Below are 23,850 nucleotides of genomic sequence, written 5' to 3'. Positions count from 1 at the left end.
TGTTTGAGTGGTTAATATGTATTATGGTGGCTAATGCATAAAATTAACTATTTTTCTATTGTTCTGACAACTCATTTCTAATAACATTGTTTGTACAAATTTAGTAAATATGGTATATCATTCTGACTTCAGTCATTGACAGATTTTAAATGTCTGTAGCTATAAGATTTGTGATGTACATTTGTATTGTTTGCTGACTGACTTTGATAATGTGTTTTCCTAAAATCTAAAACTTAATGCTTTATGTAGTGCAAGTATAATCATGCTTTGGCTGCAAAAGAAGAAAGCAAACAAATCGTAGAGGATCAGGAAAAGAAGATTGAAGAACTGAGGGAAGCCTTGGAGAGAAGACAAATAGCTGATAACATTGAGGTAAAAACATTAATGTCGGTATATTATTATTCGTTCAACAGACTGATTGGATGTGGTTCTGCTTAAAATATTTTAACCTTGTTTTAGTTCAAACTATAGCCAGTTAAGCTGTCTTTAAAGAAATTTTCCATGAGACACCTGACATTCTGTTAAATTATCACATTACTTGACATAAATACTTTATAAGCTGTGTCATAAAAACCCATGCTAACAGCCTTGTTTAATTTTGTTAAGGCCACTAAGGAATCACCAGCTCAATTTAATGGCAGCATTAGATGATGCAGCTGAGAAATTAAAATAGGTAGAAGAATATATTATGTTTAACATTATTTCTTCACTTACTGCTACTATATTCAGTAACATAATTTCTTTACTGATAATTTTAACATAAAAGCTCCACCTGCTGGAAACAGATTTAAGATCTGTGGTTTTGCTTTTTAAGATGGTATCTTTTTTTTTAACTTTCGTGTTGCTGCTTTCACCATTATTTTTGTACATGTTCATCAGTCAAAACGCCAAGCCTCTCATTACAAATAATTTCTACATGTTAATTTGTCATATTAGATATCCTTAGTCCAATCATATAGCACCAGTGAAGTCTTCCAGAGTAGTGCTTGCTTCTCAAAACCCATCCTTAAATAATTTCCACTATGTCTAGTAAACAGACTGTCTTCATTAATAATCATCTCTAAATTTGACATTCTGGAACCCAAAACTGAGTCACCTGCCAAATGAATCACTTTGAGTTACTTTTTTTTTTAAGCTGAAGTACCAATTCTTACTATAGTGTTCTCCTTGGATGTATCTGACTCCTGATAAAATCAGGGTTTCTCCTCTTCAGCTTTTTACATCACTTATTAATTTCCTTCATGCTTTCTTGACTGGACAAGAACAAATAATCCAAGGTGGCACTTAAAATACTAAGTACTGTCTGTCTCCTCCTAGGTTAACACACCTTGTGTAGGTATGTTATCCCATCTATCAGATAGGGTGGGAGTCTAGATCCTAAAATAAATCCAGAGGTATCTAAAGAATAGCGGTGCACAAAAAAACCTAATCAGTAACTCTGCATGGATTAAAATCTATACATTCTTTTCTGGTTTCTTATTTAAAGAATTGTATCTCTTTTTAAGTATACATTGTACTTCAAAACAGTGGTTGATTTCCAAGTATCTCCCACAAGTATCTGGGAGATACTTGTGGGAAATATCCGTATTGTGGGAAAGTTCTCATTTTTGTTCTGCAGTTGAGACAATGGATGTGGAAAACATGCTGAAATAAGAAATTTATAGATCAGTGCTACAATTCATGGTGAAAAAGTAGAGGAAAAAGGGAGATACTTGTAGCTGTTAACAGTCTTGGCAACAATGACAAAACATCTTGAAACAACAGCTTTAGAGTAATAACTTTAACCCTTCTTTACTCATCCAATGACTTAAACTAGAGAGACCTTCTGTGTGAAGACTTGCATCATACCACTGATCAGCTGGCAAGACTGACAGAGGCCTCGAAGAAACATGATTCATTGCTTCAGTGTGCGCAGGAAGACATAACAAAGAAAGACACTCTAATCCAGGAACTCAAGGAACAGGTAAAATACAAAAATTCTTCTGATAAGAAGCTCCTTGGGAAGGAGTTGTGATTAATTGTAACTTCTGGAAAAGGTTTTGTAATACTAGAGCATCTTGTACGCAGTACTCTTGGTGAAGAGTAGTGCTTCTTTCTGTAAAAGCCAAGCAGTAGTTCAAAAGCTTCTGAAAAAAGGCTAGATAACTTTTAAATGCTTTGGAAATGGTGTCTAGAGATCATGAAAGTGTTTACTCTGAAAGCAGAGTAAAATTTTCAGTACCTATGATGACAGAGCAGCCTGAGGTTATAAGCAGCGTAACCTTGGGGATTACCTTTCCCTCTGCTTAAGACTTCACCATAAACAATATCATTGTAATGGTGATAACTACTGAGCTCTATAAATTATGCAGCCTGAGAGTGATTTGGAGCTTTTGCAGACCAAATAGCTATGTTAAACCTTTGTCAGAATTTTAGGTCTAGGTGTCACAACTGTTAGTGCTAAGTAATATGCTTGTGTTGGCAAAAACTCTAGTAAGGGTAAGTTATTTCAGAAGGAAAAGTTCTTTTGTCATGTTAGCATGTTCTCTTTGAGGGAACTGATTAGATCTATACCAGTAAAATCTTTGTATCAAATCATGTTTTGACCAGTAATGTTTGCCAACAAAGCTGGTAATGTTTTTTCTGTGCTAGCAAGCCCTTTGAAAGGTAGATTGTCTTAGCAAGGCAGAAAAATTAAATACTAACAAAGAGGAACAAAATTCAGATTAACTACGCCATATACAGCATATAGTGTATATACACTTTCAAAAAATGCTTGTTACATGCAACTATTGAATGATTAGCTGTTATTAGGGAAATACAGAAAAAAGTTATGAACAGGAAGTCTAAGGTAAACACAAATAACTTGTGGTGTACTTAAGCTTGCTCAAAATAGTAAAGAAAGCAGCAGCCAGATTTCTGTTTTGTATATATTACAAGCTAATTTAATTCTAATTGGGGATTTTAATAGTTGGACAAAATGACAGAAGAACTGGAGAAGAGGAAGAATGAATATGGAATAAAAATGAAGCAAATAGATTGCCTCGTAGACTCATCTTCAGTAACATTTCCTCAGGTATGGTATCTGGTGTTTGAGAAACATTTCCATTGTAAAGACTGTTAAAACTAATGGAAAAGGATTAGTAAACTTCACAGCCTGGCTTCAGGCTGGGACCAGAAACGGCAATGTATTGAGAATGGTCAAATCCCAGTCACCTTGTTTGTAAATTAAATGTAGCATTGATGATTTTTCTGCCAGAAATGTATTAACATATGTATTCAATTAAGTATTAAAGCATATAACCAATACATAGGGGAAACAGTCTTCACTAATAGTTTGTGGGATTTGTTTCTTTTAACTTGCCAGTGTCCAAGAACTCCCCCTGGTTTTGATGTGAATTTGGCAAAGCTCTTGGAAACTCATGAGCAAGAAATAGCTGATCGGAGGGCTTCTGCAATAAATCTGGAGCACCTTGTACATGAACTGAATGAAGAACGAAGAGCTAAAAATGATGAAATCCTAAGACTGAAGGTACTATGAGTTAATCTCTACAGGCAAATTGTAAGCTTAAAATAAGACTGAATACAGAATTCAGATTTTTTTGAGCTTAGCTTAGTAGTCTGTCCATTAAAGCAGGAAAGCAGTTCTTGGTCTTCTCTTTACCTAGGCTGGTAACAAATGGTGACAACTTGCTTGAGATATCCATGTATCTCATTTTCCCAAGGACTGAGTTCTTTCATGTTCATGAATATCAAATGGTAACGTCATTTTTGCTGATGAAACTGTTCTGCCTTACTGTAAATCAAGTTTGTAATGAAACTGTAAAGGAAAAGGTAATGCAGATCTTTGCCAGAGAACTGTGCTTGTTTTCTGATATAGTTTTATCTTCTATTTTACTCAAAACCATGTTCAAGTGGAAATGAAAACAGGAATTGCAATTTGGTCTTCAAATAAAATGTTTCAAATTTCACTTGCTTAGGAACAATTAAATGAGTTGGAAAACTTGCGTCTGGAAATGCAGATATTGGTGGAGAACAACAGGAATTTACAGAGCCTTGTAGAAGTTCAGAGACTAAGCAAGAACAGGTAAAGCAAAATAAGAAGAACCTGTCTTAACGTGAAGCAATTGAGTAAGATCAATTTACGGGTATTTTAAATACAATCTTATGTATTGCTTATATAATTAGAGATTGACTCAGCCTTTTCTATGAAAATTATTTACTGGCTTGTAAACTTCATTGCCTTTAAATCACAAATTCTTAAATAGAACAAAGTTTTATAAAGGAAATGGAAATAGAATGCAAAATCATTACATGCACAGCCATTTCTGTGTACTGTATATTACCATATCACTTCTGCATTTATGGATTCAGTAGACAGGAAATATCCAAATTAATTAAACACAAGGTTTAACATAGAAATAAATTGAATCAGTTATCAGTCTTGTGTTTTTGAGAATAAGGAATGAACTTCCTCTGAAAAGATGGTACGCTGCTATATACCTCAGACAAGATATCCTGAAATTTGGTTCAAACTGTAGTCTGTAAATCTTTGTTTTGGCCAGTTTTTTGTGGCTTACCTTTTTTGTTTTGGTTTTTTTTTCCTTTGGTTTTGATTTTGTAAAGAATTAAATAATCTGCTGGTTTACATCTTGTGAAAAGGAATCTGAACTGGCAGCAAATAAATCTGTTGATATTTAATGACAATTAATTTTTAAGGAGCAATTTAGTAAACTAACTTAATGGTAGGTAGGAGTGAAAAGAATTACTTACTTTAAAGAAAAAGAGGGGGGGAAATATGTAACTATCTATAGTGGAAAAACATGAAAATTGAAGAACAGGATGTTAGTTGATCCTTACAAACAGTTAACAAAACGTGGCCTTGGGATAAGGAATAGACACCATAAATATGTCAAGCTGGGACACAAGATGAGCTCAAGAGGAAAAAAAAAAATGGTTAATAAGACTAAACATAAAATTATGGAACTATGTGTGAAATGTCCTAATAATTACCATACTAAAAGATCCACCCTCTAGCAAAGCAAGCCCCCCACTAACAAAGCCCCTTCCCCACAGAACATACCTGGTGAAAAAAACTGTACCCTTAAACTGAGACAAGGCTTGTAGGAACCAATGAAAATTAAGTGACTAAACACAATTGTAATCAGTTGTTCAAAGTATATAAAAAGTCTTACTATGTGTTAAAAGGTGTGCTAGCTTTGTGGATTACCGCCTAGCACCCATCGATGCACAGACATTCAATAAACAAGTATCTTGACTCTGTGTGCAGATCAGCTCTTGCTGATTATGCTCAAACCCAGCTTGAGATAACAGGAGTATAATGTTTTTTTGCCTGTTAAATGTATAAAGAAATATTTTCCAAAACTTTAATCTCTATTCGAGAAGTATCAGCATTGTCAGTTTTAAAACTGATTTTCTGGTAAGATTTAACATAAAAGACCACTATTAAATTTGCAAAATTAAGTATTCTGATTAGAAGATGCTGTAATTGCAGGTATCAATGCAACTCTAATTTGTCCTTGCATTCATATGTATTATACAGTAATCTTCAATTATGAAGGGATTCATTGTGCAAAACATTCTGTGCACAAGGTGGGCAGATCAGATGGCGTATTGAATGATGATATTGTCTCTAGGGCCTTCTGCTTAGTTTGCAACAGACTTTTTTTCAATTGTGTGTTGCCAATTGAAAATGGGAATCACAGAAAAAGAAGTGGTTACCTTGCCATGGGAAACTGTATTTTGTGTCTGTTTTTCATGCAGTTAATGGACTAGGTTACTTGGATCCAGGTTTTCACAGAAAAGCATTACTTTTATGTTCCTTACTTGTATTCCCAGCTTGGAACCTTGAGATATAATTTGGATATGCATTAACAATTCTTGGCTGCTGTTGATAGGAGTTCTGGTTTGAATAGACGGAAGGCTAATACTATATTGCATGCTCTCTAAAAAATCAGGTTTAAATATCTCAGGTGGCAATAGTCACAGGAGACATTTGCCTCGTACATTATGGGAGCAGATGACAGCAGCATCAGGTAGTAATTATCTTCTGTGTGGCCCAGTGCTAGAGAGTGAGATGACTTGGTCACTGGTGTCACATGTGATAAGGTAATGAGATGTAACAGACTATGGACTGCATTGGAGAATGTTTGAGAATACAAAATGAGACCAAGTGCCTGCTCTCTTACTATTGAGCGTTGGGGCTGGGAAGAGCAAGCTGTACAGGAAAGGTCAGCCTTCACCTCTGTAACACTAAGCTGGAGCAGGCTTAGTTCACTGCTTTGGAGCTAGTGTACAGGCTGACCAGTACTAGAATTTGAAAGGCTCGAGCATAACCAATGATTCTAAACCTGGAGGTTTCAGAGTTCATGTAAGTATTTACTGAGAATAAGTAAAACAGTGTGTTGCAGTTTGTCCAACAACTTAAAAGCTAGATGGATTTGGGTGGATTTTGGAAGTGGGTGGTACCAAAATTTAACAAGGAAAATACGTTATTTTTATCTTGGTTCTCAGAAGTTGTTAGACTTTTTAAGCTGGCACTTAATTAACATTAACAAAAAACCACCTGCACATATACACATTACTCTTTCAGACTGAGGCTATTCATACCAGATACAAAAAATAAAATTACCCTAGCTAGGTATGTTGACAAAGATTTTGAGTTGCTGAAAACACTGACCTTTTTTGCAATTTTTGCATATTTTTTTTGCAAAAATTTGCATCAAATTGCAAAAACTGTTAATGAATGAAGTTCTTCCTTTATGGCACATGACAGGAATGAATTGGACCCAATGGTGTGTTGATTTTGGGGTTATTTTAATCTTATGGTGTTTGCTTCTAGTCAATGTCAAGTTTATTAAAAACTAACAAAACTAAAAGTTTCCAACCTTTTACCTTCTCAACTTGGCAAGACCACTGAGCAATGATTTTGTAGGAGGGAGTTGCTTTTGACAGTCTATATGCACAACAAACATCATGAACTAATAAAACATTTATCTCGGTCCCAAAGCTGTCTACCGTACAGTTGCATAGTTATTGCGTTTTTAATTGTTTTCATTAAAACATCATTTCTCTATAGCTGAACAAAGGAAAACTTGGTGTTCTTGGAATATAAACATTTCAACCCTTCTAGAGTTGTTTCATGATGTTCAGTATTCAGAGTACGAACATGTGTCAAGACAGCTACATACATTTACTGGCTTAATCTGGATAAGATGTTTTTACAACTGGTTTCCTCAGTTTGTGAGAAGCTTTCCTCATTCTTGGATTTCCTAGTGATCAGAAACATCCTGACGTTCAGTCCCTTAAAGAGAAAGAGGAGGAGATTGCTCAAGAACGACTCGCCAAGGTATATTACCCTTCTCATGTCAGTTGCTATCTCCCTGCTGTGAAGTATTAATATGTTCTCTGCTATTTCATGGCAGTGAAACAAACGATGAGTTCTAGTGAATTCTAACAGATGCAGCCTGATACTTACAAGGTTTCCATCTCTAACACCAATAAACTGGGTGTCAGATTGCACAATAAGCAAAACCAGATTCAAATCACTAAATCAGACTCTTCTCCACAGAGCTGGAAAGTGAGGTTTGTGTCACTGCTCTGCCAAAGGCAAGTTAATGTTGCAGTGGAGGTTGCCATGAATCTCCCAGACAAAAGAATCCCCTCTTAGAGCTGTGCTGTGCATGAATGGGCAGCTGTGCGTCCCTTGTGTGGGCATGAAATTGGAAATACATGCATATAGCAAAAAGATGCACTTATAGGGAACATTAGAGATGCGAGTTACTAGGCAGTAGGATGGTTTTGGTAGGATCTGGAATGAGATACGTAGTATCAGTTTAGTACCCGTAATTTTAGATGTATAGAATATATTAAACATTAAGAATTTTTTTTTTAACTCTTACAGAATAAAGCATTGGAGGAGATGCTGAAAATCAAAGCAGAGTAAGTTTAAATATTGTTCATTGAACTGGAGATTTGTATTAAACTCATTAATACCAGAAAGGCATACTTGAGCAATAGAAGCCCAAGATCTGAAAGTATAAAAGTTTTAATCTGGAAATATTTACACTTCTGCAAGACACATTGAGTTCTTACTCTTTCTCATCAGTAGGTGGTAGTAGCACCTATTACTACATTTTCTAAAAGGGCAGCATTGTATCAGGACAATACTCTGAAATAGGTGGTACCATAGAAAAACTTAAATTGGAAGGTACATTTTGAATTTTTTTCAATTATCTATGTTTTGAGTTCTTTTCTATGCAGTGAATTTTAAGCATGTTCCTTTTCAAATTAAATTGAAATACTGGTAATTTTTTTATTAATATTGTAAATATTTTCTAACTTTAAACAATCTCATTCTTTGCTTGCTTTATGCTATCTTAAATTTTTGTGCTTCTGCTTGAATAATGAAAACTGTTTATCATTAGAGGATTCCTAGATTGTGTTTGCACTATTGTGCAAGTCCTCAAAATTCAAGTGTTCTGCACCTTGGATGGATAGTAATAAAGAAATAAAACACTGAATTAGTAGATAAAAATTAGTTTGAAGATGCTGCTCCTGCTATTCTTTTCCTAATCTGTACTGCTTTGCTTCAGAGTTCATAGTGCTGAATCTCCCAGTATTTGAGTTATCTAATATATGTAAATAAGGATGAAAATAGTTTTTATGCACTCAGTCATTTCAAAAGTAATTTATATTAAGATTTCCAGAAATCCCAGTCCTGATTAGGGGTTATCTTGCTATTTGATGCATTGGTTTTTCATACCTGTCTGGTCTCTGAAATAAGCTTTATAAGTGCTACAAGGTCTCATACAAATAAATAATGTACAAAGAAAAAGATTCTTTTGTCATCAAGAAAATGTCTTGACAAATGCAGCAAATGAATATTGTTTTCATATAGTAGGTCTTAAACACCAAGCTTCAGTGAAACAAAACTGATGACAAGGAGTATTTTAAATTATACAATATTTGAATAGACATGCAAAATAACTAAAGGTCATATAATCAGTAGACAGGCTGCTAAGTTTGATGGCATGGTTTAATACTCTGTGAGCCTGATAGATGTCTCATCTGCTGAAAATGTTTTAATTCTATCTGAAGAGGTAGTCCTTCTGTTAACACACCAAATGAGCTCAGACCATCTCCGAGCTGCTCAGAGATGTTTCTGAGCAACAAGGCTATTGGGGGGGGGGGGAAGCCAAACAAGCAATTTAGGGGAAACCTGAAGAGCAGCAGAGTTCATCTGACAAATGTATGTGCCTTAGATATGAATTACTTGTAAGTGTTCTTGTAGGTGAAGCTTCTATTCTCTTTCATGAGTGGAGTTGTACGTCCTGGATTGGGAACAGCGTACTTCCCCAAAAGAAAAGCATCTCTGAAACACGGCCTAGTTAATTTGCAAACACAAGGGCTGTGAAGCAGAATGGAATTTTTCCTCCTCTTAGCACTGAGTTCTAGGGAAAATACGTAGTCTCAAAGGGATACTTTCAAAGGAGTCTGCCTCCATGTCCAAGACTTGCTTAGTAATTCAGTTGTATGCCTCTTATGTTGTTTTTTAATATTTTATGATTCTTTTATATTGGCAGATTAGAAGAGACCAAAAATATGCTCAAAATCAAAGAGAATACTTGTCTTGAAATTACTCTGGAGATGGAACGAACAAGAGCCTTGGAGCTCAAAGCATTTCATGAAAAAGAAGAAATTAGATCAAAACTGGAGGAAATGTATGAAGAGAGAGACAGAACTGAAAAGGTTATATATGTATAATTTTTTTGTCTTTATAGTAGAATCTTACTATATCTACAGATTAGCAGAGGTAGAGCTGTTGCTAATTGGACAATATTCTGAATTAATTAGCAATCAAAGACTCTCTCTGAAAATGTTTAGTCTTGCAGTTTAGTTGTATTTGTAATGCTGTTTCCTGCATTAGTGAAACTCTTGGTATGGAAATCACTGTTGCAATTCATAATACAAATCAAATGGTGCTGCTCCACCCCCCCCCCCCCCAGAAGGGAGCTAATGTACCGAAGGAGATCTAAGACAAATACCTATTTCCTGAATGAACCAGTTCTTGCATCATGTGTTACTGAATGAACCGATTCTTGCATCATGTGTTACAACAAATTTAAAGCATGCTCATAGTACTAAAGAAGCTGTTTCCTCTGTAAAGAGGAGAGGCTACAGTTAAGAGGTACACACTGTATTTATTAATTACAGGAAATGGACTTGCTGAGGAAGCAAGTTGACTCTCTTGCTGAGGAGAATGGGAAGTTACTTGGTCATCAAAACCTAAACCAGAAGATTCATTATCTTGTGAAACTGAAGAAAGATTACGCTAAACTTACTGAGGTAAGTGGCAGAGTAGAATACAGGTCAAGTATGGCCTGACATAGAGAGCTAAGCTTTGAGCATGAAAACTAAAATTCTTGCTCTTCTGTTGGACCTCCTGATTTTATGCAGCTGTGTAGGTCATGGCTGGTCTGTCTCCTCACAGGCCCCAGACAAGGATCACCCCATTTAACTTAAGTCCACAGTGTATAAAACACTTGACAAGCGTATATATCACTTATTTAGAAATATGAAAGACGTTAGTATCACTTCCTTAATACACCCATGTTCTCTGTTTTACAGGAGACTGAAAAACTTCGAGTTGAAAATGCTTTTTTGAAAGAATCAAAAAAGTGTGAAATGTAGACATCATGATCAGCTATAATGACACAAACAAAACTGCAGAGCCATATTTTATAAGTCTACAGAATAAGCAAAAGCCAGCTGACTTTGGCTGTGGTCCCAGAATAATCAAGTATTTTAGTTCCTGGATTTTTTGCTAGTAATAAGTCTTAATGAAAAATTTCATTCCAGCTACGTGGGTAACTTTCAGTGACACATTAACACCTTCCTATATAATTTTGGAAAAACTGATTTTGTATAGGTACTAGAAGATACTTCCTTGAAACTGTCATACCTTGCCAAGAAAAAGCTTTCTCCCTGCGAACACACCTGAATCTTTGTTTTCCGTTCTGCTTTTATTCAGGTTCCTACCTTTTATGAAATGCTATGTTTTCCATCAGAGTAGAACTTTTAAAAATAGAATTTTTTTGTAGGCTTTACTTTGGTTTGGGTTTTGTGAGGTTTTTTTGCTAAACAGGGTGTTTTTACTGGGTTACTTAAATATAATTTCATATTGAAGTTTTGTTCAATAAAGCATGAATGTGAATTTAGTAATAGACTTGTAAATAGTACTATAAACATCTTTTGGCTTTACATTCTTTTCTTTCTCTATTTAAAATAAAAATGCTTTTTAAACCTTTTTTCCTCCAATATAAACCTGTAGAAATTTTCTATATTAGAACTGTAGGAAATTCTAAGTATTTTGCAAACAGTTTCTTATCAAACAAGTTAGAAATGTTAAGGAACTAGATTTGAAAATATGCAGAATGTTTAGGTGTATAACATAAATTCATGTAATTGCATATAACATTTATTGGAAAACAATGTTTTGTGTTCTGCTAGCAAAAGTTTTATGTACCAGTATCAAATAGTTGTGTGTTTAGCTGCTTTTTTTTTTTCTTTTTACTGTCTGTAATCCTATCATTCCATTTATGGCTACTTGATACAGTACTGCTTTTGCCTACAAGGGATGGGGCAAAAGGGAAGGAAGAGAAAGATGTGTCAAGCAAAGAGCAGAACACCTGGTGAGTTCCTGCATTTGGCTGAGAGGAAGAGGAATTTCCCCTAGCTTATCTATGGATTTTTCAAGTTGCCTAATCCTGCAGATAAGTTTCCAATTGAACTTTAATGTGAAGTATCGAAGTGAAAAACTGGCCTTGAACTGGAGAGGTGTTTTGTTTTTTCTGTAGATAAACAGTAGTAGAGATTTGAAGCAACGTTACAATCGCGCTAAGAGCTGAGAGGGGAGGAGTTTGCCTTGGACCACCGAGCTGTTGTCCCCCGCGTGCTGTTCGTCGCCGCCGCGGTGCGGGTTCACACACGCGCGCGGGGCCCGCTGCCGGCCCTGTGACCGTTTCCGTGCGGGCGGGCGCCTGCCCCTCCCGGCCGATCGGCCCTGCGCAGCCTGCGCGCCCCTCGGCCTGCGCCCTCTGGTAAGGCTGCAGCAGGACCCGGGGCGTAAACATTAAAGCCTTTGTAGCCAAACGAGCATTGCCCACGGCGTTTTCCTTCGCCGTTCTCCCCGAGGCTCGGTACGGCCGGCCCCCGGAGGGCGGCGCGGCGGCGAGGCGCTTCCTGGCGGCGGCGGCGGGCCCGGCATGCGGGCGAGCGGCGGGGCGGCGGCGGTGGCCGCGGGGCTGCTGGGGGCGGCGGCGGCCGCGGCGGCGAAGCTGGCGCTGGGGCCGGGCGGGGAGACGGCCGGAGGCCCGGTAAGGCAGGAACGAATGGGCGCCCGCAAGCGGCTTCCCTGGGGGAGCGGGCGGCCTCCCCGGCAGGCGTTAGTCAGCCCCTGGGCCTCCCTTCCTCACGGAGCCCGCGGTGAGAGGAAACGCGCGGGTTCTTCCCGGCGCTGTTCCAGGCAGCGCCCAGCACTTCCCTTCAGCGGGACGTGCCGGGAAAGCGGGGCGCGCCGGGAGAGCCGAGCCGTGACGCGGCGGGGGACCGGCCGCCTAGCTGGGGCGGGGGGGCGGGTAGCGCCGTGGGAGTGCCAGCGGGCGGGTGAGCGGCGAGGGCGGCTCGGTACGGGAATGCGTGAAGCCAGGCCCAGTCGCAGAGGCTTCGTCTGTCTTACTTGAAAAGTGGGAGTTAGGTGTTTGACGTTCAAGTGCACTATTCTCAGCCCGCTGTTTTGCTAAGAACGTTGTCCTTCTCCCCCTCCCGTCCTGCCCGTTGGCTGTGAGGGGAGCCGAGAGGCAGGGCGGGGGGCCGCGGCGCTGCTGGGCCGTGCCCCCGGCAAGCTCCCTTGGGCGGCCGCGGGGGACGACCTTTATCTCGCCCGTGTTTCACAAACCTGGGTGTGCTTAAGGTTCCGTGAGACCGCTGGCCTTACACCTCAAAAATACAGAACTGAGTTCTCACGCAGGCACGGCAGGTGTAGGGACGTGCACAAGGTTGTGTGTGAATGGGGAGATGCTGAGGCGGAAAGCATGTGCGAGTCGTAAAAACTTGCCAGGGAGATTTGTTATTCATACGGCAAATGTGTATTTGGGACTTGAAACCCAAAGGACAGCCCAAAGAGGAACTAGATTTGGAAAAGTCTAGCCTTGCAACAGGAAAAAAAAATAGACTTGTGTGATTATTAGAAATGGTTAAAAAAGCAAAAACTCAGTACCTGCCAATCCTGTTGATCCTTTCCTATATATCAGAAAGGGTGGCAGGAAAGAGAATCAAAAAACTTAAATCCTGATACTTCTCCTAATCTCCCCCACAAAAGGTTGCGTTCTGTGCTGACAGAAAAGCAGAACATGGAATTACTGAAAATGTTGACAGCATGTTATCTGAGTATTTTTCTCCTTTAAAATTTATAGTAATGTTGCTCATTTATTGTCAGGTTTTTGGTGGTTTGGTTGTGGGTTTTTTTGAAGGTTCTATGACAAAGGGTCGTATCATTGAGGTGGACTGTCACCAGCATTTCAAGGGAGGTGGTCCTTCCATTTTACTCAGAACTCGTGGAGCTGCAGCTGGAGTGCTGGGTCCAGTTCTAGGCTTTCCAGTACGAAAAAGAGATGGAGCTGCTGGACAGGGTCCAGCAAAGGGACCAGAGCATCCCTCTATGAGGAGAGGCTGAAAGAGTTGGGACTATTCAGCCTGGGGAAGAGAAAGCTCAGAGGGATCTCATCAATACGTATAAATACCTGAAGGGAGGGGGCCAGGCTTTTTGCAGTGGAGCTCAGTGACAGGACCAGAGGTGATGGGCACCAGCTGAAACACCAAGGGTTCCCTCTGAACATCAGGAAACATTTTTTTCATTGTGAGGGTGACTGAGCACTGGTACAGGTTACCTAGGGAGGTGGTGGAGTCTCCATCCTTGGAGATATCAAACCCTGTCTAGATATGGTCCTGGACAACTGGCTGTAAGAGTGGCAAGGTTGAACCAGATGATCTCCAGAGGTCCCTTCCAACCTCAACCATGCTGTGATTCTGTGTTTCCATTTCTTTGTTCTAGACAAACTAGTTCAGTTACTTCTTTCAGGTCCGTTCAAGGTGGTAATTATGAACAAAAATCATTAGTTTAGCTGTAAAAAAACAGGTTATAAGTAAATGGCATAATCTTCCTAGTAGCTTAAATTGCACTGAACTGTAGACGCTAGAGTGTTTCAGAGGGCTCCTTTTGAATCCTGCATGCTGGCTGCAAAGGCTTTTCTGCAGAGGTGACAGAGGCTCAAGGAGTTTTGCGTTTGAGGAAGAGCTACAGAAATATAAAAATAAATATGAGAGCAGCCATCGCTTGTGCAGTGTGGAAAGTGGTGACAAATGTTAGAAGTGCATTGACGCTTCTAACAGGTTATGATGTAGGGTAGCAGGATACTTGATGACAGCATGAAGGTAGATTTCCTGGCCAGAAGAATGTGTTGTGATGGCCTAGCCTGAGAGTGGCCTGATGAAGAGGGGTCATTTCACGTGAACAAAAGTTGTCCTTTACTTTCCCCTCTCCCCTGCCAAACTTCACCTAAAATTACTTCTGCCACTTCAGGTGTGATTCTAGATTATCTGAAATGTACACTAAAATTAATCTCCTCTTAGAAAAGCAATCAGAACAGTAATCCTTGACTCACTAGGCTTGCTTGGCTGAGCCCATGGCAGGGGAGGAATTTATACCTCCCTCCTTCCTTGTGGAGAACACCTGGAGATGTTCTTATCTCTCTGCGTGCCATTGCAATGACCACTCTTCTGCCCACTACGCAGAGGGTCTCAACCTCCCTCTGGAAAGCCTTCCTTCTGGGCAGAGCACACTGCAGCTGATTTCCCTGTCTCTGTAACAGAAGCAGATCAGAAGAAGAACCCATGGTTTCAGAGTCACTTTCGAAGATAGCATAGTTGCTGTGATGGTGGAACCAGCTTTGCTCTACCACTGATAGACTAATTCAACTCAAGCAGGACCTCTGGAGGTCTCTGGTCCAACCCCTGCTGTGCAACAGGTTGTTCATGACCTTCTCCAGTGAATTTTTGAATACCTCCAAGGTTGGAGAGCCCATGACCTCTGTTCCAGTGTTTGATCACCTTTGTTTTCCCTTGTATCAGATCAAAATATCACTTGTTCCAAAATTTATTTGCTGCTTCTTTTCATATCCCAGTGCACCTGAGAGAGGAACCTGGGCTCCATCCTCTCTACACCCTCAGATGGATGGTTGAAAACAGTATGTCCTGGTTTCAGTTGGGATAGAGTTAATTTTCTTCTTAGTAGCTAGTTGATAGGACAATGTTGATAGCACACTGATGGTTTTAGTTGTTGCTGGGTGATGTTTATACCAAATCAAGGACTTTTTTGTTTCTTGGCCTCTGCCAGTGAGAGAGCTGGAGGGGCACGGGAAATTGGGAGGGGACACAGCCAGGACAGGTGACCCAAGCTAGCCAAAGGGGTATTCCAGACCATATGACATCATGCTGAGTATATAAACTGGGGGGAGAAGAAGGAAGGGGGGGGACATCTGGCATTACGGCGTTTTTCTTCCCGAGTAACCGTTACGCGTGATGGAGCCCTGCTGTCCTGGGGATGGCCGAACACCTGCCTGCCCATGGGAAGCAGTGAATGAATTCCTTGCTTTGCTTTGCTTGCGTGCGCAGCTTTTGCTTTACCTATTAAATTATTCTTATCTCAACCCTCAAGTTTTACATTCCTTTCCGATTCTCCTCCCCATCCCTCTGGGTGAGGGGGAGTGAGCAAGTGGCCGCGTGGTGCTTGGTTGCCGGCCGGGGTTAAACCACAACATAGTAACAAGATCTCTTTTTCTTAAGGCTTTTTTTTCCCCCAACAGCGTACCTTGGTAGGCTCTTTCTGATCCAGAAATACACTGAATTTAGGTGAAACACAGAGAATTGTTTTCCCCTCTTATCTTTCACTCCCAAATCTGCCTACCCACTGGAGGTGTGTGTGGATGTACACAACTGCCCTGAGCAAGGTAAAACTCACTCCCTGGTCACACAGGCAGGGGGTGAAGCTGGGAAGCAAACCCCATCCTGCGGTGGGGCATAACACATCAGAAGGTTTCTTCCTTAGAGGACTGGTGGCAGCTGGGTATGACTGTTCCTCTTTCTAGGGTTTGCCAGGGCAGCGGTGGGAAAACAAAAGTGCTTCACTGGTAGGAATTGTCATTTACTGGTGCCCTGATAAAGTTGGAGACTTTTGCCACAAGTGGGGCAGAATGAGGCCAAACACCTGAACCGTGCCTCTCTGGGATGGGATTAGTCTCAGAGAGCTTGCACCAGCCATCAAGCAGGGATTTGCTTTACAGCCTTTTCCTTTCAGCTTTGTACTTGCTACATCACTTGCTTCAGAGGTCCCTGTGGCCTCCCCTAGCTTGCAGTTCTTAATTTCTTCTTCCGAGTGGGAGCAGAACACGATTGGTGACCCCCATTGATTTGGGTGGCTGGCAGGGGGCTGCAGTTACAGCCATTCCCACGGGGCAGGTGCTGCCTCTCAGCTGTGTTTGTTGGTGGCTTCATACCTACGTTTCCGTCTGCTTTGAGATGGACCCCACCGTGGCCTGAAAGGTGACAGGCTAGGAAGGCATGATCGCCATGGGCGTAGGCAAAGCCTTGCCTTCACTTGCCCTTGTGTGCTTCCCAAGTGTTATGTGAGAGTCGTGATCTGCCTGTGATCTCCTCCCTTGGTGTCTTCACATCAAGCACATGGTACCCAGGGCCTAGGGAGATGGCTGCAGCAGCTAAAACTATGGGTGTGGGGGGGGACTGGGAACGGTGAAGGCTTTTTAGGTAAAACGGTGCCTTTTTTTCAGACTGAGACTGTTAAATGTCTTGTCAGGTTGTCTGAGGGGGATCTTTCTTGAGAACCTAGAAGGCCCTTGAGTTCAGAGGGGTAGTTTTATTGCCACTAAATGCTGGAGCAGAGAGCTCTCAGTAAATCCGCTCTCCAGCAGGCATGCAAAACAAGGCACGATGCCCCTCAGCTCTCTCGTTCCTCCCAGAGGACCCTGCTCTGCCCTCACTGCAGCAGTAAAGCAGGCCAGGTCAGGGGAGGTGGTGAGGACCACTGGTTTGGGACCACGCTGGTCTCAGCCCACATTCACAACAGATGGGTCCTGTACCATGCAGCACCAGCATGTACATCTTTGGTGTGTGTTTGGCAGGACTGCATTTGACACTTTCCCATGCAGGTAGTGATGAGTGAAGGCTTTTCACTGCATTGCGTGTGCACCAGGGCTTTCTGGAATTCAGCTTCTGGCGTGGCAGCTGCTGTACATTGTCACAGCACTTCTCAGCTTGTAGTCTGAGGCTGGACTCACGGCAGGACGTGCCAGGGTGATGCTTCATCCAGGGCTGTTTCCTTCTGCGACTTAATATATTCTTCTTCATGTAATACCAGCTGTAATTCAGCTTCAAAAGCCCACACTGTTGGGTTTTTCTCCAAAGTGCCTGTGAATTAGTGAGGGCAAGTGAGCGGTCAGTGAAAATGTGCTGGGGTTTCCCTTTATCCTACAGCTGCCTGTGCTGCTTCGCGTCAGCTGCGTTGGCTTGGTGTTTGCGTGCAATGCAGTGATGTGGACGGTCTTTGCAAAAGCCCTGCGACTCTCCTCCTCCTCAGCCGCTGCCTCTGTGACAACGACAGCCTCCAACTTCATCTTCTCGGTGAGTAGATCCCTTCCCCAGGTGCTGAAGCCTGGAGGAGCACAGCGATGTGAGAATGGTTGTGCTGGATGTGACTGGTCGTAGCTCATTTCCCAGTGTGACTGGCATTGCTGGCCACAGGGGGGGAGTTACAGGCAGATGTGAAATGACTGTGTCAGGCCTCAGCTGCTCTGACAGTTTATGACAGAGGCTATAGGACTTTTCTGGGTGGTGCAGGAGGAAGGATGCTGCTGCCCAGCGCAGTGCCTGGGTTTACTGAACTTTTCTAATTGCCAGTGAGAGCCAGAGCTGGGAGCTTTGCTTTGTTTTGCTTTTCCTTTGCAACACCTGACCTATGACAAGCCAAAGCCACCCTAGCTGGGTGTGAAGATGCACCACCTTTAGTCACAGCAAGAGCATTTGTGACCTGCAGGTTTTTTCTACTCACTTTTCACTCTCAGCAACTGTCCACCTTGATTCCGTGCTGCAACTTGCAGTCATGGTGGTGTCTAAAGTTAGTGAGGCCTTTTTTATTGACTGGAGTTGCCCAGTCACCTGGAGATTTGGCTCCCAAGAGGTGCTGGAAAGCTAGCAAATCACACACCTCTGTGTGCTTTAGCATCTCTATGCTAAAATCCTGCTTTGGGACTGTGATATGGCTGTGCTTCCAGGCTGTATAGTAGAATAGGTCATCTCTGGCATCACCTGCAGCAGCCATTTCTGTTGGTGGTCCCAGCAGGCGTTTCCTCCAGCAGGTTTTGTCTAGGGCTGGCTCTCCCAGTAGAATTCCTCACAGCTCTGGCAGCGGCAGGAGGTTTTGAGGCAGCTCAGCCCAGTAAAGCTTTGTCTCTGTCTTTCCCTTCAGGCCATCCTGGGCAAGCTTCTCTTTGGAGAGACGTGGACGCCTCTGTGGTGGATCGGCCTTGCCATGATGCTCTGTGGCCTTGTGCTGCTGCATACAGCTGTGCCCCAGCCGGCGCATCTCCCAGCGGAGAAGAAGGAGGCGTGATGGCTGCTGAGGGGACACAGCACCACACTGCCCCTTGCCCCTCACCAGCCTGCCCCATGACAGTGTCCCCAGTCCCCAGCTGACCTCAGACCGGCTTAACCCTTGCTCACCTGCTGATCTGCTGACGTGCAACATCACACTGGTTACATCTTTCAGAGCAGGTCAGTGTGTGGCAGTGGCAGCCTTGGAGGAAGCTGATCTGCTCTGAGTCAGTATTATAGAAATTGGGGCCAGAGGTTTATCAGCCACGCCTCCTCATCACACCCTGCGGCTGCAGAGTTTTCCCAATTTGGTGAAGGCTGAAAGTAAACATGGTGGTTGTGGAAGGTGCCTGTGTATCAAGTACTTTTCCATAAGAGGACCTGTCCCAAAATAGAAAATCAGTCGGGAGTAGATGCTGAAGGCAGCTGATACTTCCGCTGTGCTGTTCTGGACTTCCCTCTCGGCCTCTTGAAATGACCCCATGCCTGCTGCTGCCAGTAAGGCTGTGGAGCCTTTCATTAACTCTTCCAGCTTCCCCTGTCAGTCACCTACACCTTGCAACTTGCCATTTGTCTAGCTTCTAATTTCCACTTGCCTATTCCTGACGTTACTCACTGTAACGTTCTTGCTCTTTCCTTTAAACTCTTAACCAGGATGGGGTTTTGGTCACCATTCCTGCTGTAATTTTGGCACAGCACAACAGGCTGCATGAAAACAGTCAGCTGCTTTCACTAGGAGCGTCTATGTTCAACACATCCCCCCTCCCCACTTATGTTCGCAGTTGCTTTAACATTTGGTAGAATGGACTTTCTCAAGCAGCGTGGTTTTTGTATACCTATGGATGATGCGGATTCCCATTTGTGTGATGTAATCAGCCAGATCACTGGTACCCACACGTACCCTAAATTTTGGGTCAGCGATTACTCTGTGTTCAGGTGTTGACACGGTGCATGTGTCAAGAGATCATAATTTCTAAGTTATCAACTTCTTTCCCCAGGCCACACATCTGTTTTTACTTGGAAGTTTTTTAGATGCAGTCCTAATTGAGAAATGTAATTATGTCTATAAATGTATGCATCATGCTGGTAATAATCACTTGTTTGCTCTGGGCTTGCCACGTTGCTTCTGTCTTCTCAAAACCACAGAAAGTGAGTCACAGTTGTGGTATGTGCAGCAAACCTAAGAACACATTTCTGTGAGCCTCTATCAGAACCTCTCAGGTTTGTCGTGACTGGCAGATCTGTATCATGTCCAGCAGAAGCATTAAAATAGGCTAGCGGGTGAAAATGCCACTGGATTTGGGTTTGTGCCTTTTCCTCCTTTGTATCAGAAAGACAAAAAATCAGTGTCCCCAGCAGAGGCCAGAGGCTGTTTACTCCAGGTCCCCTGCTTTGGGAGAGACCATTCTAGCTCATCACATCTGGCAGCTGTGTCCCTGTCCCAGGAAGGGCAAAGCCTTTGCCTCTCAACTAGGTGTGCTCGTAAGTCTTCCCCCCCAAAGAGAGGAGCTGCATATGTGGCGGGGGAGAAGGCAGAGTGCTCTGAGTGTCTTTCCTCCTTAGCAGCATGGGTCTTTGCACCTGGGGAGCTATTCAGGTAGCAGCAGTAACAGAAAGAGTTGGACGCATCTGGCTGCCTGGTAAGCTGGGACTTGATGCGATGACCCAGCATCCCTCATATGTCTGCAGAGAAGACAACCGGGAGTTATGCAGTTCTAAGTACATCTAGTCTCCTTAGATCTTCGTATATGATGGAGAAATTAATGAAGGCTGCAAGCCTGATTTATTTGCCCTCAGCCAGCTGTAAGCTGTGGCTGCCTTCATGCGAACAGCAGGAGAAGGACAGGACTCTCCTCTCTGGTTAATCTGGCTGTTGCCCCTCCTCCTAACAAACCTTTTGGAAAATTCTTTACTATGGACTGTCTCAGAACTGACATTTCTTTATTACAGTCATTGGAGGTTAAGGGTCTAGGAAGTGTTTGCACAGGTGCAGAAAGTGAGGGCAGCATTCTACTTGACGATGCTCACTCTTAAGGCAGAGGAACGGAAACTAGGGCTGTAAATTCACTGTTGTGAATACTTGAAGGTGGGAATGGAAACGAGTTTCCCACCAGTTCCTGTGGGAGGAAAAGATCACCAAGCAGGGCACATTCTTTGGCAGAATTCCTCTTCCCTGTGTGCCCAGGGTTTGGCCCACGTGTGCCAGTGTTGCTTGTCAGCATGGGGCCAGGGCTGCAAGAAGGGCTGCAATTGCCATGTAGCAAAGCAGTGCACTTCTGGTATATAGTTCACGTGTGGTCATCCAAAATGCAGCTGGAGGTCATCTCAGAAAGGAGTGCTAGCGACTCTAAATTAAAGCACTGTCCAAAATTCAGTGGCTAAAATTTAATATTTACAGATGTTTTAGACCACACACACACACACAGAAGTGGTGTGAGACTAATGAGTGAGCTGTGTTTGAAGAGTGACCAGTTCAAATGTGGTAGACCTTGTAAGGTGGCTGAAGTTCATGCTTGTTATACCAGGGCAGAAGGTGGGTTATCCTTACGCAGGAACTTGCGTGGAGTTTCTGCACACCTGAGCCAGTGTATTCTTAGACATGAGTCTCAGGCACAAATTTCCCCTCAAAATTCCATCAAAATATGCTTTTGTTTGCATATCTCCTAGGTGTTGATTGTAATGACTCTTTCCTGCACCTTCCCCTCATTCTGAAACACAACCCTAATCTCTCCACATCTTGTTCATCAGATTTTCCTCAACCAGGTCAATACCATGTCACACTTTAAACAGTAGAAGAAGCAGGTACGTGGTTAACAGCAAGGCTCACAATGTTGCTTATGAAGATTGAAGTAAGTATTCTTGAATTAATGTGGGAAACGATTGAAAAATCTGTTGTATAAACAAAGTCCAAGAGTGTTATCTTCTAAGATAAATAATACCTTGTTTACAGGGAACAAAGCCAAATGAAATTATAGTTGCAGTTGAACCTTAAAGCATGGTTTGACTGATTAGATAAGGAACTGTACATAATATCTGAGAAATTTCATGTTGTTATTGAGAAGGAGCCACTGAAACTTGAAAGGGTTGTACAACGTCATGGTCACAGCATATATCAAAATAACTTGGAGGTATGGTATGTTTGCCTGGGTGATGACTAGAAATACATGGGATAAACAAGATCAGTAGATTGTTCTGCTGAGTCTGGCAAACTTAAACTTTTCAAGGAATTTGATTCAGTGCCCTGTGTTAACCCTTCAGAGACCTTAAATACTGATCCCATTTCAAGGATGTCATGCACACACTTAATTCTGCTAAAATATTGCAAGCAGTGGGGTGTTCTCAGAGAAGGGAGTCATGGTGACTCAGCACACCAGAAGAGTGGTGCCATGGCTCTGACCTTGTCTGTCACAGAAAACCCATGAAGTTATGAATAAACAGGTGCTAATCCTGGTGCCATGTGCTCTGCTCCCGCTCACCGCCTGCAGAAGAGCAGCAGCAAGCCTTCCTTTTGGGGGCCCGAGAGCTGTAGAGGGGAGTTACGCAGGGTGGGCACTTGTCCGCAGCAAACATCATGGTGCCTGCAGCTTGCTTGGTCTTGCAGAAAAATTGAGTGATCTCAAGTCAGTGGTAAAAGCTTTCTCAGGAGAGCCAGGATTTTGCCTCTAAAAATCAAGTGGATGTGGTGTTGCGCTGTCTCACTTTTTAAAGGAAAGGGTTGCAAGAAGACAGCATTTCTGAAAACGCGGTCCTGAGGAAGAAACACAATGCCTTCTAGCTTCAGGCAGAAGGTGGCTGGTTGGGCGAGGTGTGTTTCAGTGCCCTTTCTAAGGCAAGTCTGTTTCTAGATACTTAAATACCAGGGAAAAAAAAAATTAAAAAAAAGGTCAGTGATTTGCCTGTAAAATCTGAAATGTGGTCCTGAGCCATGGGAAGCATGGACAGGGAGGTCCCCAGGGTCGGGCAGGGGCAGTCAGTCCCTGTGGTACCCTCAGGGCCCTGATTTAGTCAGTGGCTGTACCTGGGGTGTCATTTCCAGTGCTGGACAGCTTGGTTCCAAGAGAGCTGTTGGGAAACTGGTCTGACACGAGCATACCAAGATGGCAAGGCCCTAACACGGAGGGGCTGAAGGATGTGGGCTTGTTGGAGATAGGGAGGCTCAGGGAGACCTGGACGGCAGCCGACACATGCTTGGAGAGGAGTCATAGGGGCAACGGAGCCAAGCTCTGCTCCGTAGAAATGGCCAGAACAAGAAAAGTCAACAGACACAGGTTGTGTCTTGGGAGTTTCAAGCTGGGCATCAGTCAAAGAAAGGTCACCAGGAAGTTAGTTGCCCAGAGAAGCAGCAGACTCTCCACCCAGGGAAGTTCTTGAGGGTCAGCTAGACAAGACCTCAGCTGACCCAATGTAATGTTGGTGACCATCAGATCTGGGCAGGAGGTTGGACTTCTGTGACCCGTGGAAGGATTTAATGGGCAACACCATCTATAACTGAAATTGGTTTGCCCTTTTGCTTGCAGGCTCGGCGGTGCCCATTAAATGCTGCTGTGCCACGGAAAGATTCCTCCTCGAGGCGTCACACAGACCTAGGCCTCCAGGGGCTTGTTGGCTAACCACAGAAACCGTAAGAGACACTTGTGTATGTATTCATAGCCTGGAACCAAATGCACTGTTACCAAAGGAGAAGCACCCCGCTGTACTCAGCTGCTGCTCATGAAATGCTTTCTGCACTTGCACCTTTGCTGGTTGAGGAGACTACCTGCTGAGTGCGAAGCTGGCGGTGGCTCTGGGGCAGGGTAATGGTGGCCAGCTGCAGCACCCCAGCACGGGGTGACCCAAGCACTGGGAAGCCTGGACCTTGCAGTGCTCTATCCCATAGCTGCGTGCAGCACTGCAGTAACCCATGTCCAGCAGCAGCACGTGACACACGCAGGACACTCTGTTCAAGGAAACCTTCTGGTTTCTGACTGTTTAATAACCCTCTTAGTTGTTTGAGTTCTTCCTCCACATTTAAGGAAAAGTTGCTGTTAGTGGCTGTACTAATTGCCAAGGCTTCATAAGCAACTCCCCCGGCTACTACAGCCCTTGGAGTCCAGAGGAATTGCTGGTGCTGGTTTAATGCTTGGGGAG

General features: G+C 42.8%; 2 protein-coding genes and 1 long non-coding RNA gene across 4 annotated transcripts in view; 2 read left to right on the top strand and 1 right to left on the bottom strand.

The window, feature by feature from the left end:
- Nucleotides 1-11,835, top strand: part of KIF15 (kinesin family member 15) — a 39,662-nt gene extending 27,827 nt beyond the window's left edge. The window contains exons 26-35 of one of the 2 annotated variants that reach the window (XM_037383096.1): nucleotides 250-372; nucleotides 1,817-1,963; nucleotides 2,951-3,055; nucleotides 3,347-3,511; nucleotides 3,960-4,066; nucleotides 7,276-7,348; nucleotides 7,904-7,941; nucleotides 9,585-9,750; nucleotides 10,216-10,347; nucleotides 10,630-11,835. In XM_037383096.1, coding sequence (XP_037238993.1) covers nucleotides 250-372; nucleotides 1,817-1,963; nucleotides 2,951-3,055; nucleotides 3,347-3,511; nucleotides 3,960-4,066; nucleotides 7,276-7,348; nucleotides 7,904-7,941; nucleotides 9,585-9,750; nucleotides 10,216-10,347; nucleotides 10,630-10,692 — 1,119 coding nt within the window. In that variant the 3' untranslated portion in view covers nucleotides 10,693-11,835. Of the gene's footprint in view, nucleotides 1-249; nucleotides 373-1,816; nucleotides 1,964-2,950; nucleotides 3,056-3,346; nucleotides 3,512-3,959; nucleotides 4,067-7,239; nucleotides 7,349-7,903; nucleotides 7,942-9,584; nucleotides 9,751-10,215; nucleotides 10,348-10,629 lie in introns of those variants that run through there. The other variant, XM_037383097.1, reaches the window with a different exon arrangement.
- Nucleotides 11,836-12,061: 226 nt separating this feature from the next.
- On the bottom strand, nucleotides 12,062-23,728 carry LOC119146042. The gene is made up of 3 exons (XR_005103613.1): nucleotides 23,648-23,728; nucleotides 21,441-21,444; nucleotides 12,062-12,073 (listed from the first exon to the last, which is right to left on the bottom strand). It is a non-coding gene; the product is annotated as an uncharacterized LOC119146042 (long non-coding RNA).
- On the top strand, nucleotides 12,384-19,839 carry LOC119146041. Its single transcript, XM_037383101.1, has 3 exons — nucleotides 12,384-12,666; nucleotides 17,608-17,754; nucleotides 18,599-19,839. Exons 1-3 carry the CDS (start codon nucleotides 12,393-12,395, stop codon nucleotides 18,823-18,825), a joined length of 648 nt encoding a protein of 215 aa, XP_037238998.1. The 5' UTR covers nucleotides 12,384-12,392; the 3' UTR covers nucleotides 18,826-19,839.
- Nucleotides 23,729-23,850: the final 122 nt, after the last annotated feature.

Source organism: Falco rusticolus, chromosome 4 (genome assembly GCF_015220075.1).
Source record: "Falco rusticolus isolate bFalRus1 chromosome 4, bFalRus1.pri, whole genome shotgun sequence".
NCBI lineage: Eukaryota > Metazoa > Chordata > Aves > Falconiformes > Falconidae > Falco > Falco rusticolus.
This window is presented reverse-complemented; position numbering and strand designations above follow the sequence as displayed.

Excerpts from the sequence above, each read along its gene's own strand:
- LOC119146041 (XM_037383101.1), top strand. The coding sequence starts at position 12,393 with ATGGGCGCCCGCAAGCGGCTTCCCTGGGGGAGCGGGCGGCCTCCCCGG. Across the intron at positions 12,667-17,607 it reads GTGGGAGTGCCAGCGGGCGG|CTGCCTGTGCTGCTTCGCGT; the intron begins GTGAGCGGCGAG and ends TTTATCCTACAG. Across the intron at positions 17,755-18,598 it reads CCTCCAACTTCATCTTCTCG|GCCATCCTGGGCAAGCTTCT; the intron begins GTGAGTAGATCC and ends CTTTCCCTTCAG.